The sequence below is a fragment of the Cydia pomonella genome, chromosome 9, assembly GCF_033807575.1.
Source record: "Cydia pomonella isolate Wapato2018A chromosome 9, ilCydPomo1, whole genome shotgun sequence".
Taxonomy (NCBI): Eukaryota; Metazoa; Arthropoda; class Insecta; order Lepidoptera; family Tortricidae; genus Cydia; species Cydia pomonella.
In genome coordinates, this window is record NC_084711.1 from 3,211,732 (window position 1) to 3,231,752 (window position 20,021).

The following is a 20,021-nucleotide window of genomic DNA, read 5'->3' on the forward strand; positions in this document are numbered from 1 at the left end:
ATTAATGTACCGTAAAACAACGTATTTTCCCTATAATACATACTTGTATTTACTAGTATTACATAGGTACATGACGCACGTAATATTTACAGACTCATGGAAGGTGTGTCTTGTCGTCACCCGCAAATATCAAAACAACGGAGGGTTATATATTTAGCACCAATTACATATAACACGATCATTTGATGGGTTCCATTGTCTTCCATTGATTTTATTGCGTTTAGTACGGACTTGAATTCGCTGCCAATCTCACGCCATTTTATTTTATATTATAAATTTTATTATAATTGAAAAAGTGTAAATATAGTGATTCTGTTAAAGTTCTGGTGCTTTGAAATTTAGTTGAGAGTATTTTGTGATATTTTTTTGGAAATTTCAAAACACCAAGAGTGTAATATAGGTAGATACCTATTGAACTTGAAAATAACTTGTGACTTTGAAATTAGTACGGTGCCGGAATAGATATTTGTGCAACAAGAGAGGAAAGGTGTTTTTTTGCGTTTGCGAGTGTGATTCTCAGTTAGAATCTTGAGCGTAGCGAGGGACTCAAAAACACGAGATGTAAAATAACTTTGCTCTCGTGTGACACTTACAACTTTTCACCTCAATAGTGAGAACATATCAAAGGTTAAAAAAGTTCAACATAAAGTAAAGTTAACCACATTTATTTACATTCAGGAATGAAAGGCATCATCAATCATCATTATGACGAAAACTTCTAGAAATATTCCTGTATTCATGGCCTTTTCTTTAAATTAAAAAGCTACTTTGTCTCAATCCCTGAAGTGACGATAGTAGGGTTGTTCGAGCTGCTGAGGTAAAAAGAATTTTGCCATTCGATAACTCACAATTTTTTTTTTTTTCAATCAGAATACATCGAGAACAACTCGTATTAAAATATACCGGAACCTAACATTGATTAAGTAAGTTTTCTCAAAAAATGTTTCGGCAGGACACTATGTTTTAGTATTTAGGTACTATATTATACACTTAAACCTTCCTTAAGAATCACTCTATTGATTGGTGAAAACTGCATCAAAATCTGTTCCGTAGTTTTGGAGTTTTTCGCCAGCATACAGACGTACAGACGCGGCGAGGGACTTTGTTTTATCAGGTGTAGTGATTCTCTTACTATCACTCCCGATAAGCCAAGGATTCCTAAACTTGTCGCCCCGGACATTATAGCGTTGTTTCAACTGTCTCAAGGACGTTTGGTACTGGTATGATTAGGTACTTCACCGGCTCTAGATTCTAGAGATACGCGCAAGACAAGGAAGTCGTACTACAAAAACTTTGGGAGCCCCCTGCGCTAGGCTACTGAGGGCCTACCGCGAACCACGTTTGACGTTACGTACTAATATGTACATATTTATAAGTGCTACAGAGAGGCAACACGTCGATCGTGGTCCGCGGTAAGCCCTCTGATTATAACATGGACCAGTAAACTTTAAAATGTCATGGTAACCAGTTGTTAATATATGAGTTAAATGTTAACATGTTATCGATTGATGCATACAAACTAGGACGAGTGAGATGACATATTAGGATGATTTTTAACTCTGAATAGGCTTTCAACCCTATAAGATATACGGTCAAGGAATTTAGTTTCTGTCTTATTTCGTACCTTGTGGCAATCATAATAAAAGCTGCATCAACCTCTACCGGTCAACCCTCAGGCCAAACAAAATTAATAGTAATGGGTGTGGAACATTAAAATATACGAGAAATTGAACACATGATATTTGTTAGGTATTTGCTTCTATTTAACAATACACTATCATCTAATACGCCATACACCGCAGCGCGTAAAGTAAATGCTGTATTGTGCGCAGGAGTCGAACCGATGGAGCGTTGGACCGTGGGCCATTGTGAGCAAGTATAAATGGAGGTAGTGTGCCAGCTGGGCGTGCGAGACATGGGATATTTCACGTCCTAAGGTATGTATATTACATAAATAATGTTATGTGGTAAAAGAAACATAGTTTATTTTGCTCGGGGCAAGAGACACTATGAGGAAAGTCCGTAAGTATTTTTAAGTTAATTTTATTCATGCATCCGTTTTATTTTAGTAATGTAATTTTTTTCATACAAGTGTTTCTTTTGCCCCACCTAACATTATGTTATTATTGTAACCAAAACTAATTAATTACAAAAGGAGTAATCAAAAATTAACCTTGTTTTTGTACTACTATGGTGCACTATGGCTCTGAATTTGTGGTAGTAATTAGTGAGTTTTGGTGTCAACTGACGTTATACAGGTAGATCTAGTTTTTCTTGTCAAAAAGTGGCCCCTCGGTCACTCATCCAAATTATGGTTTTATTACACATTTTTAAAAGTTAAAATCAAACTAATAGGCCAATTCAAACGTGCACTGATGCCCGCGCGAATGACACCTAACTGCTATGATTCCAAAATCGTTCTAATATCAGTTTGACGTCAGTGCATGTTCGAATTGGCCTGTAAGGTGTCAGAGCTGATTTTTTAGTAAACTTTTGTAACTTAGATGACAATGTATGTTAACACGAAACTGATTTGATGACGCAGTCTGAAGGACTCCTCAATGATAAAACGCAGCCACATTGAGTTTAATATCATTAGAAAGATTTCAAGGAGGATTTGATTTCATCTATATTTTATCTAAATCGGTTCAGCGGTTTATGCGTGAAAGAGTTACTTTCGCATTATAACCTCGTAAGGCCCACCATACCAAATTTTCCATTTTTTTTCTTTTTTTCTATTTTATTTGGTTTGTAAAAGATCCTAATTAATTAGATTGAAACGGAGTATATTGAAATGCACATTGGGCCATACAAGTAAAACATTAGTACGTTTTCCTCTATGCAGTTCACCTTCTAAACTCATCATAGACCAAAAGAAAACATTTCTTACAAAACGATTTATTTATTATAACTCTAAGAGACCCCGGCAAGCATGGCCGAATTTTACCTTCCCATACAAACGGAGTTGCGTTCTAATTTAAAAATATGTGTTGGATTGTAATGAAACTTTCCATATACAATAACTTGAGGTATATCTAGGGCTGAAATTAGTTCATATTGCTCCACCTTATAAAACAAACGATATAGAGCAAAATAAGTTTTGTATGAAAATCTTAAATTCGCTGTGTTTTTTAACTATGATATCTGAGGCTAGATAAACTAATTACAGCCTTATACCCTCAGAGCAATCTACTTAGTCGTTTTAAAATGAGAGCGTAACTACGTTTTTATGGAAGACCGAGCTTGCTGGGGACTCTTAAAATGTCAACATATGTTTATTTGTTTAAATAACCGCCTCTTACCAACATTACCATTGACCTCAGTTGATTTGACTCGTTTGTTAAAACGACGCCATGTTTTTAGTGCGCACTCGCCACTCCCTGGGTATTATTGCAGACCAAATTCAAAATGACGGACACCAAGAAGAGCTCAAGTAAGTTTCTTATTATTATATTTCATAATTTATAAGCATGTACTTATTGAATATTATATATTTTCTCAATAACTGCAATAAAGAATTGTATGTTTTCCACACTGATCATATAAGATTCGGTTTTATAAATATTAGTCAAAGCTCGTGTTCATAATAAATAAATGTTTTGAACGAATGCAATATATTGCTCACGAATATTGTCAAAAAATGGCATTTGTTTGTACATTGAAATTCTGTATTGAACAAACAACTTTCTGTTACGCTAACGGCATGCGGTACCAAAAGTATTTTATATTCTATATAAGGCATGCAAAGGTGAGGGGGGCAAAGTGCGCCATGTCGTCTAAGTCACCTTTAATATGCATTGCAAAACTGCTTATAGAATACTAGTTATTTGTACTACTAATAAAACTGTAAGCTACTAGTAATATTACTAGTATTCTGTAAGCAGTATTCGATATATTAAAGGTAGGCGCACTTAGGCGGCATGGCGCACTTCGCCCGCGCGCCGGTCACCTTAAACCATATATTTATCTCTCAGAGTAGGTCTGGTATAAAAGTTGATAAAATCACTCTGTGCCATCTAATGGCATTTTTATAAAACCGACGCTTACATATATAAAAAACATCATAGTAACTAACATCTGGTTTATACATTCATATAATTAACCGGGCATTTTATTCATTATTTGCATATCCAGACTTCTTACAACGGCTCTACGCCCTGTACGGGTTCAGGAAAGATCGAGGTAATCATCTCAAATTGCTCGCACCAAAATATATGTATAGATAAACAAAAAAACTAAGCTAAACTAAAGCTAACCTACTTAACATATAAAACTTTCGCGCTGTGAACACATTTTACAACATATACCTGGTTTTGTCAATCGTGAATTTATGTTCTTACCTTTATTTCCGACGATTCGACGCAGGATTCACTGGTTGTGGTCGCGGCTGATGTCCCAGCAAAATGTCAAAACAGAGATTTGTGTAATACCCGACGAAAAGTCTATAAAAAAGTTTACCCGTGACACCTGCGTCGAAACGTCGGAAATAAAGGTAACATTATAAATTCGCGTTAGACCCAGTTTTAAATATGTTTTAACCTAACCTAACCCAACCTTATGTGTGAGGTGTTAATATCTAAACGAAAGACACGTCATATTATGGAAAAACTTACGCTACTTACTGCGACGCTTATCCAGGCATCTTGTAAAAATTACTTCTAGTACAGTAGAAATTACTTCTAGTACAGTAGAAATTACTTCTAGTACAGTAGAAATTACTTCTAGTACAGTATAAATTACTTCTAGTACAGTATAAATTACTTCTAGTACAGTATAAATTACTTCTAGTACAGTATAAATTACTTCTAGTACAGTAGAAATTACTTCTAGTACAGTATAAATTACTTCTAGTACAGTAGAAATTACTTCTAGTACAGTAGAAATTACTTCTAGTACAGTATAAATTACTTCTAGTACAGTAGAAATTACTTCTAGTACAGTATAAATTACTTCTAGTACAGTAGAAATTACTTCTAGTACAGTATAAATTACTTCTAGTACAGTAGAAATTACTTCTAGTACAGTATAAATTACTTCTAGTACAGTAGAAATTACTTCTAGTACAGTATAAATTACTTCTAGTACAGTATAAATTACTTCTAGCACAGTAGAAATCACTTCTAGTACAGTAGAAATTACTTCTTAGTATACCATCTGAAGTACGAAAAAACGTACTTGGAAAGTAAAATGCTCTAGTGCAGAAACATATCGCTTTCTGCGCTTTTTTTGGAACAACAATGTCCCTCTCTCAGAGCATGAGAAATGAAAAGTAAATTATAAGCGGACAGGATATTAACACACAGGCTGACCCAAAAGTACGTAAAATAATTTTTTTTGGAAAAAAAATTATTTTTTACACATTTTTTAAAAATGACATCAAAAAAAAAAATGTTTACCTTATAAAACAAAGTCCCGCGCCGCGTCTGTCTGTATGTTCGCGATTAAGTCAAAATCGACAGAACAAATTTTCATGCGGATTTCAACTAGCAAGTGTGATGATATACAGTATGACCGCAGATTTATAGTATTTTCTTTTGTGGTACAAATTTACGAAAAAAAAAAACATTTTTTTTTACTTGTATTAAAAAAAATTACTCATACGGTTTAGGCACTGTGACACCGGGGTCGTGGTCGTGCTGGGTAGATGCTATCTGGCACGACCACGCTTTTTTTTATGACATAAGTGGTTAATTTAATATATCTAATCCGGATATAATTCCTATCCTGTTATTAAAATTAGAATACGCCTGTGTGTCTGATGGAACATCTATTTGAACATAAGTAATATACCACACAATCAAGTGGGGCATTAGCTAATTGTAAGTTTTTAAAAACCTATGTCTTAAGTCAATAATACTTTACTTTTCATTTCTCATCTGAAAGTGGAACATTGTTGTTCTATAAAGTATGCAGAAACTGATACGTTTCTGCTCTAGAGCATTTTACTTTCCAAGTACGTTTTTTTCCTTATTTACCATAAGCAATGTAAATTTGGTTTTAAATGGATTTTTGGTACAGTTTCCATTCTGTACTCTTCACTAGGTTGCAAATTAAAAGTACATTAGAGTGTTCCACTCGGGCAAAAGGCACCATTCCCTTGGTTAACAATCTACTATTGACGCTGGTTATGTAACATTCGTATTTACAGGGATAATTAATTAACACCTACCTACTTAATTTATTCACTACGTAACTCATTAATTTCACGTCACAGTACTTGTCAGAATAGAATACTTACACACGCACACAACAATAAGCACGACATCAATTTTCCTGGAAATGTATATTACTAAATATAATATTTATGCTGTTTTACGCCCTACCTATGTCGTTAAGTACATGTTAATTACATTTATTTTCTAATTTCTGTCAATGCTTTTTATTATATTTAATATTCTAATTTAACGCAGAGTAAAGCAATTATTTAAATTAAAATACTATGCCTTATTGTATGTTTTTTAAGACCTATATCTTATAAAGTTTTTTAAATTGTCTAATTCTACGGAATGAATTGGTTGGCTCAATATTACGTTGATATTTTTGCGTTGCGGCCACGGCTGAAGGGAGTGTTTTAAATCGACACGAGTTGCGAATTTATTACAAACGCACATGTACGAGTTTTATACACTACACATGGTCTTGAAATTTTCGACATAGTTACGTAATGTGCTAATTATCTCACTAATGCCGTAAAGTAGCGCCATATGTACTAGTAACGGCCCGATTCGGAGAATGAGATACGATAATGAGAAGTTCTGGTTTAGATAAGTTCTCATTTAGATATCGTTTGTATGTCGTATAATTGACAGAAGCAGCTCGATTCGCAACCAATGTCACATTGACGTCAGAAATATCGTAGATAGATCTTATTGGGATAGCAGCGGAATCGAAATAAACGTCAATTTTGACAAGTCTTTTAGTTATCGATTTTCTCAAGATCTTAAACGTGTCTTAATCATTCTTCGAATCGGGTCGTATGTGTATTTGTAATGTATTGTAACTAGTGATGTTGAATCTTTACCAGTCGCCGGACAAGGCCAAACCCTGGAAGACATGAAGCAGAATATGGAGCAGAAAGAAAACGAGCTGAAAGTAGATGTACAAAAGGATGCGAAAGACGTGAAGAAGCTAAGAGCTTGTGCGAAAGCCGTCGGCATCGCGTTCAGCGTGATCACTGTAGTCACTGCAGTAAGTTTTTAATCTATATACAAGTAATAAAAATAAAATAAATAGATATTATAAGACATTGTTACACAAATTGACTAAGTCCCACAGTAAGCTCAATAAGGCTTGTGTTGAGGGTACTTAGACAATACATAGAAAATACCCATGACTCAGGAACAAATATCCATGCACATCACACAAATAAATGCCCTTACCAGGATTTGAACCCGGGACCAGCAGAGCTTCGTAGGCATGGTCACTACCCACTAGGCCAAACCGGTCGTCGGTATTGGGATATATACGAGTATTTCATATTACATTTTTTATAATATATTGGTTATATAAAGTTGGATAACATTTTTTGGGGATATTTTTGTAAATGTAAATACTCACATTATGTGTTCAATAAAAACACTTTTCCACCAAAAAGAAAAAAAAAACAAAGTTGATGTACCTAAATTAATCATAGGTATGTCCGCTGGGTCATACACATTTTTTAGCAAACCCATTCGCGTCTTTCCTGTAGACATCGCAAAGTTAAGGGAGCCTAAAGCTAGTTTTTAGTGTTTTTACGCGGCACCTTTACGTATGTATTATATTTGTCTATGTTACTTTTCTAAAAACCTGTGGTAAAAACTAGCCAAGTCAAACCCTTTATAATTACAGGGTTTTCTACACAGCACAGAACTTGGCACCCATATACATCTCAATTCTTTTGTCGGCGAGTCAACACCGACACATATTCATAATATTGAACTTGGCTCTCATTTCACATTTATGTTTTAGTTTGGGATAAAAATAACGGGATATCTCGAGTCGTTAACTTTGATGTATTATTAACAGAAGTGACCTTTTCTAAATTGTATGTCTGTTTAAAAATTCATCTATTTATTATCGACACTAAAAACTAAAAACCTTTTCAGCTCCTAGCGATATCCCTAATCGCCGTATCGACGATGTCGGCCGTGGCAGCAAGCGCCATGGACGCCCAGGACGACTCGGGGCGTCTGGTGGCGCTAGTGGTATTGGCGGTCACGGCTGCGGTCACCATCGCGATAGTCGTTTATGCGCAAATTGCTACGTGTACGAAGAAGATTAGGCCGATATTTGTGGTAAGAAATAAATGACGACTCGGGGCGTCTGGTAGTCACTCTTGCCATAGACAAAGGATTCGCAAATAAGATAAGATAATCATTTGAGATAATCAACAGCAAATGGATTAAGACTAAGGTTGTTTATGCGAGATTCCCCCGATATTTTGCTAAGTAAGAGTTAACTGACGACTCGACGCGTTTTTGGCGTTTGTAGTAAGTACTGGCAGTAATTGCTGCAGTTACTATTGCCATGATCCTGTATGCACCGATCGCTACGTGTTCGTCCAAGATTAGGCCCATATATGTGGTAAGCGACGACTCGGGGCGTCTGGTGGCTCTATAGGCACTATAGTAGTATGCACCGGTCGTTTACACGCAAATAACGACGTGCTCTTTAAAATTAGGCCGACATATTGCGGTAAGTGCATGGGGACAGGGGGCGTTTTTGGCGCTAGTGGTACTTGTGATCAACACTGCGTCCCTTTAACGTTTGTACAACGTGACAAACAAAGTAAATTAAATATATTAAATTAAAAGATTAGTTATGGTAGGTTGCAATTCCCAATGACCGTTAAATTTGTCCATGATTTTAGAATTGATATACCAACTTATTTAAATGTAATCGTGTGGCTAGTTAATCATTTTAAATTGCATAAATGTCAGTACATACCTAAGTAAATCATTTATTGCTATTTGCTACCCATAAAGGATAACGAGACCTTTAAGGTAGTAGGTATATATTAAAAAGAACAATGTTATGTAAAACAATGAACGGTCATAAAAATGTTTCTAGGTATGTATGCATTACTAAATAGGTATCTAGGATATATACCGTCATGCATATGAACAATAAAAGGGTATAAAAAGGGGGCAAGAAAACCATTGTGGAAAATTAATAAGTATATGCTTGCTATACAGTGTTTTGATATTATGGTAACTGCTCCGCAGTTTGGCAAACCTTTGTATTGTGGTAAACATATTTTTTATTACCATTTTATTACTTATCAAAAAATAATTTTCAGTGTCAAAAGTGACATTTTTGTTTGAAGAAACGTCACTTTGGACTTATTATCCGAATTGAATTTATAAGTTCGAATCGGGCCGTGTTACAAAAGCAAATAATTTACGCAATACATTAAATATTATTTCTTGGGCCCATTTCTCGAACGGTATTAGTCTAATATTATTAGTGTGTTGCCATGGTAACCCATCATCATCATGGACTAAAAACATAAGAATAAAAATATAAGAGACTGGTTAAAAGTGAAGAGCATAGGATGGACTAATTCGCATGACTGAACATAGAGAAATAGACATATGGTCGCCAACCTCCTGAACGGAGATGGCACGTGAAGAAGAAGATGGTAACCCATACGACTTGCCAGCTCGTGGACTAATATTACTAATCTAATACCGTTCGAAAAATAGGCCCCTGAATGCAATACTTCCAAAGACACTTGACATCATTCCAATTTTCGTCGCACTTTTGACATTTGACAGGCAATATTGTGCATTCGATTCTATGCCCATATTCTGGTATTATGACGAGCGCAAAACTTGACGAAGCACTTGGCATGAAAAGTTAGCGTGGTCCGACTCACCTTCTTATATAGATCCAGTTTACTCAGACCAAGAAGTACTATAGGCACTGGAACCTCCGTATGTAGTGTTATGCTAATCGGCCAGGGTAAAGGCCTTGTGTTAATAATACCCCTTCAAGTTCACTGGACGTGTAGCCTATCACGCGATCCTTGAAGGCTTCGGGTGAAATCGCTTAATTGAATGTCCGGTAATTTCACTTTTCTTTACTAAATACATAGTAATGTTCACTCCATACATCAGTTTTCTTACCAAAACGCTTATTATTTTCGTAGTCGACATCTAGTGTCAAGTAGCGGATTTATCAGTACTGCAATTTAAGAACAGATGTCGTGACGAATGAAAATTCTAATGCTCAATAATTTTCAGCTAATATTATAACTGGATCAACTGGAACTCTATTATCTCTATTTATAATATTAGATGTAAATTGTCGTGACACTCGTGACATCTAGCGAGAAGTCGACTACGAAAATCATAAGCGTTTTGATAAGAATACTGTACCCCTAGTGTAAATTTGATCGACATCATAACGTGACGAACGCGTTTGCGTTAAGTCTCATTTTGTATAGGATTTTGAGTTTCCAAAACGTCCCGCTTGGCGCGCTCTTTCTAAATCCAATACAAAATGCGACTAAACGCAAACGCGTACGTCACGTTTCGAAATCGAATTTATTTACACTAGGGGTACTGTACCTCTAGTGTACATATTTTCGACAGCGAAACGTGACGTACGCGTTTGCGTTAAGTGTCATTTTGTATGAGATTTTAGACTTTCCAAAACGTCCCGCTTGGCGCGCTGTTCAAAAACCCATACAAAATGAGACTAAACGCAAACGCGTACGTCACGTTTCAAAATCGAATTTATTTACACTAGTGGTACTGATGTACGGAGTGAGCACTCTAATATAAATACCTACCGTCAAGCGGGGGACAATAAGATTGATATTGGTGTCTCAGATTCACACTCAGATATGAGACAACTTGTAGCTTACCTATAATTGGCCAAGATGACAAATTGTCGATAGAAAATGCCAATGGACACTTAAATAATGTATGGAAATGGTCAAGTCACTTCCCGACACATTTTTACTTTTTCAAATATCAAATATTGGTAGAGAATAACTTAAGGCGTTAAGTACGCCATTTGTATTCTTTTTGTAAATCTGTGCAATAAAGTTTAAATAAATAAATAAATATTTTGGTTGACGTTTGTCGATTTATGTATGATTGTCTTTGCGATAATATTTTTCACATCATATAGAAGTGACAGCTGGCACTGTACTCACTACCCAGACTATGTGAAAGAAATTGCCATTTCATTGTCCTCATAATTAAAAATACTATTATCTACCCGGGCTGATTTGTGTTAAGTATCTTCGATTAAACTTTACGTTCCCAACCAACTTTACGTAATCGTAAAAACATCTCTGTCGGAATTGATCGTACTTATTATTTTTAATCAACTCTGAAAATATACAGAGATACCTGATCACAAGGCACCTAACTACCATCAACCCAATTACATCGTCACTTCCCGAAATCATACCTACTAGGATCCATCACTTGTCACTCGTCCTTTTTTATTTTCTTCATATTTTATTATCTTTCCAGGCGACGATAGTGCTGTCAATCCTCATTGTAATCCAGGGCATCATCGCCGGCGCATCCGTGCGGGTGTCGCCGAAAGACGCAGACCATATACAGCAGTCGCTGAAAGATTCCTTCGACTTGGCAGCCAAGCAGCACAGTCCAAGGCATGTCAAGATGTGGGCTACGACACAGTCTACTGTGAGTACTAGAATTATTATAAAATCTTTCTTCAGGTAAGCTAATAATACATCTAACTTCGATGCTGCGTCATTATGAGGTATTTACCAACTTCTAATTAAATTAAAGTACAACATGAGACATAGAACCAACTTATTATAAGGCGTCACTGCAAACTTCTCCACTCAGCTTAATGTCAAGGAACCTCCAAAGGATCTTGACGCTTGTCTTGTCTTTCGTGGAAACCCTCCCAAAAGAGTGCAATTGCTTACACGCTAAAATACAATTTAATTTAATTTGAAGCATGTGTGCGTCCTGCTGTTAACTTGAGGTAACTGTTCCTAATTATTTCATTAGGTACTATTAAATCCAGAAAGCAACCTATAAGATGCTAAAAACGAATCTGAAATGAGGAGATCCGCAAGAAAACGAAGGGCGAAATAGTTCAGAGAGTTGCCAGACTTAAATTCCAGTGGGCGGAGCACATTACTCGTAGAACTGATGGCTGTTGAGGTAGTAAGGTTTTTAACTTGGCTGCGGCTCCAAATATCTATGAACTCTGTCAATGTTAACGTGCCACAAGACTAACAAATGGCGATAACAGAGTTAGTTTCCCATATAAAGAGCGAAACCTTCTATGAAGTGCGCTCTTTATTACGCTTCTCTATCATTCTACTATATACCCTATCGTCACCCCAAGTTCTTTTATGTGACTTATTGTACTTATACTAATGATCATCCTTACAGTTCCACTGCTGCGGATTCCAATCCCCCTACGACTACACCCACAACGGGCTACAAACGCCCGATGTGCCAATTTCATGCTGCCCAACCTATGACTCGGAGCGCTCAGACCTGCTTCAAGAGAAGGAGCGGTTCATGTGCAAGGACAGAAGAGAGTTCTTTGACACAGGTATTTGTCTATTCATTATCAATTCTCATATGACTACACGCACAACGGGCTACAAACGTCCGATGTGCCGATTTCATGCTGCCCAACCTACGACTCGGAGCGCTCAGACCTGCTTCAAGAGAAGGTGCGGTTCATGTGCAAGGACAGAAGAGAGTTCTTTGACACAGGTATTTGTCTATTAATTATCAATTCTCATATGACTACACCCACAACGGGCTGCAAACGCCCGACGTGCCGATCTCATGCTGCCCAACGTATGACTCGGAGCGCTCAGACCTGCTTCAAGAGAAAGAGCGATCCTTTTATCCGGGTCTGTCTAAAACGTAGTCTGACTAATTCGCGTCATGCCTAGACCAACCGAGAAATAGTCGCACTAAGACTAAGGCCAAATGGGAATTTGGCACAAGAAGACTTAGGCCTCTTGCATTATTGTCCAATAGCGAATCTGGCACAGTGAGACTAATATTTATGTATTACGTTTTTATCCAAAAGCTCCTATAATAGGTCTTTTCTAATCGTTTATTTTCCAAAAACATATCCTCTTAAACGTAACTAGACGGAGCCCCACTTTGCGGGGCTCCTATTTCTGGGTATAGTTTGCCCTTTGAGCATCTGAAGCTACCTAACAAACCTAACCTACCTGGGGGAAAAAACGACTGCGAATTTCGCTACGCGGAATTATATAAGCGAATTTCAAATGAAGTTTTGTCATAATGCGAATTTGTCAGACTACGTTTTAGGCAGACCCGGACAAAAGGACTTCGTTTTGGATAACATTAGAAAAGATAACAATTTTGACGAGACTTTTGTTTTATATTTTTTTTAGATTTATCTGCTATTGTCGAAGATTATTTATGTTTTTTTGAATAAATATCAATATTTTTTAATGCAGGATGCAGCGGCGATGTTCTGATGTTCATATCAGAGACCGCTCAGTGGGTGTTCCATGTTTCTACTGCCCTGTTGGTTTTTGAGGTAATTTTTTTTAATACTACAGCGGTAGCAAACAAGCATACGGCCCGCCTGATGGTAAGCAGTCTCCGTAGCCTATGTACGCCTGCAACTTCAGAGGAGTTACATGCGTATTGCCGATCTTTAACCCCTCTCCCACCCCCTTGTTGAGCTCTGCCAACCTTACTCACCGGCAGGAACACAACACTATGAGTATGGTCTAGTGTTATTTGGCTGTGGTTTTCTGTAAGGTGGAATTGTACTTTTTTTCCTAATCAGAGATCAGAGCAAGATACCCAATATACCTACCCTTCACCGGATCCCCACTATTTTTGTTACTTCCTGTATAAACCGTTGCCAATCTTATTAAGAGGGAAGCATAGCTCATGATCGTCAATACAAAAGGAGAAAACATTTTTCCACTTCTAAACCTTTTCCCATTCTCCATGATTGTTTAGTGTGTTACTGACACATTGAAAAACTAGGTTTATAGGTTGTTTTCAAAATTTGCAAAACAATTTTTTTTTAACGCGAAAGTTTCAGAAAGAAATTTAGTTAGTAGAAAACGTTTTCTCTCGGAATGTAATTACAGTTATTTCCTTAGATTCATAAAGCTATTCTTTCCTCTAAAGGAAAGGTAAATTTCGTCAAAGGACAACCAAAAGTCACAAACAATTTTTTTTTTAAATCAACTGTTTGAATACTAGTACGGTTGCCGATGGCTCCGAACTTGAAGTAATAATTCATGATTTTTGGTTGTTACCTGACAAATTGTTCTTAGGGCGGTTTCATACGCGCCTATAAGCTCGTTTTGGCCCCGTCTACGTCCAAAAGAGAGGTATGGGCAATGTGAATGTCATCTCGCTTTGTGTGGTAAAGGAAAGCCACAGCAGAGGAAAGAGACAGCCAGACCTAGAACAGAGCCCAACTGGGGAAGTACCGCCTTACAGAAAACTAAATCTGTATTATGAATATTGTACATTAATTTATTTATTTGTTTGGCATTTATTAGTGATCTCATGTGTAATATAAGAATTGCCTCATTTTCTTAAATAAGTAAATAATTTTGATAAATGTTATGAGTTATGAATAATAAGATATTATATGCTGTGCCCTTGCAGGGTCCATGTGAGACATTGTATATCATATTGTATAACATCTATACTGTACCATGGTTGCAATAAAGAATGATTATGATTATGATTAAACCGCAGCGAAAAAACTCTAGACCCTACTCATAGTGTTGTGTTCCTGCCGGTGAGTAAGGTTGCCGGTAAGGTTCACGGACTGTTAGCTAACTCCTCGTGACTGCTTACTATCAGGCGGGATGTATGCTTGTTTGCCACCGACGTAAATGTAGCGCGCGTGTCACAAGCGCTGGAACAATGTGAGGAAGTATCATTGTTAACGTTATACTGACATAAAAATTTAAGATTATCGATAACATTCCTCACTTTGACATTGCTAATGCATTGCATTAGCAAAACAAGAGTTTTCTTAATCCGACTCAATACCACGAGCCTTTTTTTTCGTGATTACGAGTATTTTTATCATTTTGACATTTTATTTTCTAAATATTTATTTTATAATATTTTTATTTGGCAAATGCCTTCGTGGCGATAGCCATTAAAAAAAATATTTTTATTTAATTTATTATCAAATTAAGACACTGTAGACTTTGGCAAATGACCTTATAATCTAGAATTTTATTTAATATTAATGGGTTATTATTTAAAAATATATAACCTAATCCAAAGAAAACAAAACCACTCGACTGCCTCTCACATGTTAAAGATTGCATTTTTTTTCAGTTGCTTTCGGTTGCGTTTGGATGTATTCTTGTCAAGAGGCGAAAAGAATTAGCTAAAGCGAACGAGAAGGAAAATCCCGACGACAAGGAAGCTAAATGATGATCATCTCACAACAAAACACCTTACATAATGTGCCAAACCCGCTAAATAGCATAAAAAACTGGCCAAGATCTCGGATTACTTGAAATTACTAACTTAATTTATTTTTTATTGCAAATGTCATTGTAGAAATTTTCTTATTTTACGAGTTAAAAAGTAAACTACAGTGCGACTTTATACAAGAATTTCATTTATTTCTTAAAATAAATTTTTGAGATTAGCGCCATCTATACCTTATTCGCCGCGTTAGTTGGCCACCCTACAGTGTTCAACCTGCTGTCAACCTGCAACTAAACGTATCTGACTACTTAACCTCTTCTTAGTACATTAGGTGACACATAGATGGCGCTATAATAAAAATTTGCCTGTTGGTAGGGCAATTTTATTCCGATATTGAGCTCGTTAAAATAAATGGATATCACAGAAATCATGCAAATTACTCATAGTAAAATACCATGCAATTCTCATTTGATTTCTAATTATTAACATTCGATTATTCGTATTATAACTATGCAGACGGATTAATTCCAACTCTATACTATAAGCATCGGTGGTTCAGTGGTAGAATGCTCGCCTGCCACGCGGGCGGCCCGGGTTCGATTCCCGGCCGATGCAATTTGTTTTTTAAATTTATAGGTTTTGAATAATGTATCTCGAATTTTAACAATGATTTTTACCCCACGTGACTACTGATTCTAGTAGTCTAAGAATGCACGTATACTTTCCACCGTAGTGGTGAGAGTCGAAACTACTGAGCCTAGTATGATATTTGGCACGGATAATAAAATATAGGTTAGGTTTCTTACATACTCGACACACTCTTTAAATTATCAAAATGAACATTAATCGTAATAAAACAAGTGCTTTCAGCTGCTAGTGTATTAAACAACATAATATAATACGTAGGTCACCAGTACCCCTAGTGTAATTTTAGTCGATAGCGAAACGTGACCTACGCGTTTGCGTTAAGTCTCATTTTGTATGGGTTTTTGAACAGCGCGCCAAGCGGGACGTTTTGGAAAGTCAAAAATCTCATACAAAATGACACTTAACGCAAACGCGTACGTCACGTTTCGCTGTCGAAAATATTTACACTAGGGGTACAGATTAGTTTTGCAATAAACAAATATTATGAAACAATGAGGTGGCATATCACATATAAGTTTTAAAACTATATTTCCATAGACAATGTTTGGGCGGAATACATTTACTTTATTTTTAAAATTTACTTATTAAAAAATAGATTTAAACTTTGAAAACGTCGGCGTGGGCTAAGGGCGATTTACGCATATTTTATACATTTTCATTTCATACAAATTTAAGATTTTTTAATAAGTAAGAAAATTTAAAAAGAAAGTTTTTTTTTTCAGCCAATCTTTATCTATGGAAATATAGTTTTTAAAAGTATATGTGAGAGGCCACCTGTTTGTTTCATATTTGTCTATTGCAAAACTTTCTAATCAAATATCAAATATCAAACATTTATTCAGCAAATAGGCCACAGGGGCACTTTTACATATCCATTTTTACAAACAATAAATTAAAAAAAAAACAATTACAAATATCGAATCTATGAAATAATAAATACTTTATTAGAGATGTATACTGTCTCTAAATGTCAAATTACACAAAAAAAACTATGATAAAAAAATAAAACCATAAAATACTAAAATTCTTTAGAGATGTATAAGTCTCTACGTGTCAGAGATAAAATATAAAAATATATATTAAATTATCCTTAGAGATGTAGAGGGTCGCCAAGGCTTGAATTCTTATATAAATAATTAAAAGACAAAAAAATTAAAACAGACAAGAACCGAATGAAGTGTCTCACGTTAATGTCACTCAAAAGTAAAGTTACATACTTTAACATAACCTGTACCCCGTGTAAGCTTAAACAGACCGGTCTCCACAAACCACACCCGTTCACGAGTATGACGTGTATCTCAGCCATCGCCTCCCTCAACCTTCATTCGGGAAAGTGGCGACCCGATCAACGACGCCACCGTAAGTAAAGACTTTTAAGCGAGCATGACATGTTCAAGCTGCCGGGTTGTATTAATATAAATATAATAAAAAAAAATGTGAGATACAACATTTGTGCTTGTAAGTTACATTAAAGACGGCATAGCGCCACATAACCGCGACTACATATTATTCATAAGGAGTGCCTACCTATAAAACTAAATTATAAATTTAAATTGACTTAGAGATGTACAGGTCTCTAAGTGTCCAAATCATTAAAATAGGTATTAAAATAAAATGAAATTTAAAATAAAATAAAATTTAAAATAAAATAAAATCTTAGAGGTGTATAAGGTCTCTAAGTGTCCAAAACTAAAATAATACAATCAAACGAGAACATGATGTTCTCTTGTGTCAGTTCTACTGGACGCTAGTATGGTTATTTCACAGGAAGAAAACGAAAACACTATTACTGACATTTTTATCATACTATCAAGATCAAGCTACTGGCTTAAAGGCATCCTTATCATCTATGAAATCATTCACAGCATAATACGCCTTACTTAACAAAGAGCTCTTAACGTGTGACTTAAATTTGTTAAGAGGCAAATTCACTATATCAGTGGGAACTTTGTTATAAAAACGTGTACAGTTCCCGACGAAAGACGTACTAACCTTACGGAGGCGGTGGGCGGGCACAGCAAGTTTATGCTTGTTTCTAGTGTTATAGTTATGGATATCACTGTTAAGCTTGAATTCGTTAATGTTTTTCCGAACATACATAATATTCTCAAGTATGTATTGAGATGCAACGGTAAGAATGCTTGCATCTTTAAATTTCTCTCTTAGGGATACTCGAGCGCCCAGTCCATAGATGGAACGTACAGCTCGCTTTTGCAGTACAAATATTGTCTGAATGTCTGCCGCTTTTCCCCACAACAGAATTCCATACGACATAACACTATGGAAGTAACTAAAGTATACCAGCCTGGCCGTCTCTACGTTTGTTAGCTGTCCGATTCTCCTCACTGCATAGGCTGCTGAACTAAGTTTGCCGGCTAAAGTGGCTATATGTGCATGCCATTGCAGTTTTGAGTCTAAAGTGACTCCCAGGAAAACAGTTCATTCTTCAAATTCCAGCGTATCACCTTTTATTTTAATCTTGCTGTTATTTACCTGCTTGACGTTAGGTAGCGTAAATTTGATGCATTTGGTTTTCTTTGCGTTCAAAAGCAAATTGTTTGCCGTAAACCAGTTTAATACGGTAGATAGCGCGTCATTAATGCTCTCGAATCTATTTTCCTTTCTGTTCACTTTAAATATAAGGGAAGTGTCATCTGCAAACAACACTATATCATGTCTTTCTTGCACAACTTTTGGTAGGTCATTGATGTATACCAAAAACAGGAAGGGACCAAGAATTGAACCTTGCGGCACTCCGAGGGCTACCGGGGACCCAGCCGATTGAGTTCCATTAATAACTACTCGCTGAGTTCTATTCGAAAGGTACGATGAGACAAGGTCAAGGGCACTAGCTTTTATCCCATAGTGGCTTAATTTTCTCTTTAAATTTTCGTGATCAACGCAATCAAATGCCTTCGACAGATCACAGAAAATTCCAATAGCATCTTGAGCTTTTTCCCAAGCGTCAAAGATGTGTTTTAGAAGTACCACACCGGCGTCAGTAGTTGATCGACCTCTGGTAAAACCAAATTGATTGCAGTTTATTTCTGTTGAAATGTGACGATAGTTGATTTAGAATAAGTTTCTCGAACACTTTGCTTAATGCCGGTAGTATTGAAATAGGTCTAAAGTTTGTGGAGTCGGTTCTTGTTCCTGATTTAAACAACGGGATAATTTTGCTATGTTTCATAATATCTGGAAAAATTCCAGCATCAATGCATCTGTTGAAAATCTCAGCTAAGTATGGTGCAATCGATTCAATAATGGAATGTAATACTTTGACTGACAGACCCCATAGGTCTTCTGTTTTCTTTATATTTAATGACCTAAAAGTCTTAAGAACTATGTTCGGAGTGACATACGAAAATTTGAAAATTTCTGTACATTCCGCCACATTTGTCTTCAAAATTTCTTCAGCGACGTCTGGCGATGAATTAAGAGACTTTGTTGTTTCTACCGGTATATTCGAGAATAATGTATATTATATTATATTATAGTACCTATTATGTATATTAGAATAGAATAGAAGAAAGTTATTCAGAAAATGCTTAAGTTTATGTAATACATTAGACGACAGAACCAATTTATTATTAAGCGTCACTGAAAAGGTCTATATTGTAAAGATATTATATTGTATTATACATATTATATTATAGTATATTACATTATATTGTTAATATTCGGCCGGTTACACTCGGAATTTAAATTACACGTGACATTCTGGGTGACATTTTTAGGTGATACAAATATACAATATCATACGCGATTGTACTCAACTTCACTTCTATGATCAATTTTTGCTATAGCAACAAAATTGTTGTTATACTAAAAAAGCAGATGTCCCGTACAAAAGTTCAATTCAATACAATTACGTGAAACCTCATTTTTTGGGTTGATAATTTTATCAAAACCCCAAAAATATGGGGTTCCACACAATTGTATCGAATTTAACTTTTGTACTGAATACCTGAT

The 20,021-nt window shown here is 35.9% G+C and overlaps 1 protein-coding gene and 1 non-coding gene across 5 annotated transcripts; both read left to right on the plus strand.

Annotated features, from left to right (window-relative positions):
• Nucleotides 1–209: 209 nt before the first annotated feature.
• LOC133521126 (23 kDa integral membrane protein-like) lies at nt 210–15,622 on the plus strand. Of its 4 annotated transcripts, none has more exons than XM_061855908.1 (9): nt 210–400; nt 1,833–1,937; nt 3,364–3,433; nt 7,025–7,188; nt 8,088–8,276; nt 11,472–11,648; nt 12,375–12,540; nt 13,433–13,515; nt 15,303–15,622. In XM_061855908.1, exons 3-9 carry the CDS (start codon nt 3,409–3,411, stop codon nt 15,399–15,401), a joined length of 903 nt encoding a protein of 300 aa, XP_061711892.1. In that variant the 5' UTR covers nt 210–400; nt 1,833–1,937; nt 3,364–3,408; the 3' UTR covers nt 15,402–15,622. The 4 variants fall into 4 exon arrangements, with proteins under 4 accessions (XP_061711892.1, XP_061711890.1, XP_061711893.1 ...); XM_061855906.1 differs by lacking the exon at nt 210–400 and adding an exon at nt 4,135–4,182 and having other exon boundaries at nt 1,845–1,937; XM_061855907.1 differs by lacking the exons at nt 210–400; nt 1,833–1,937 and adding exons at nt 2,005–2,022; nt 4,135–4,182.
• A 323-nt stretch (nt 15,623–15,945) lies between these two features.
• Nucleotides 15,946–16,016, plus strand: Trnag-gcc (transfer RNA glycine (anticodon GCC)). The gene has a single exon. It is a non-coding gene; the product is annotated as a tRNA-Gly (tRNA).
• The last annotated feature ends 4,005 nt before the right edge of the window (nt 16,017–20,021 follow it).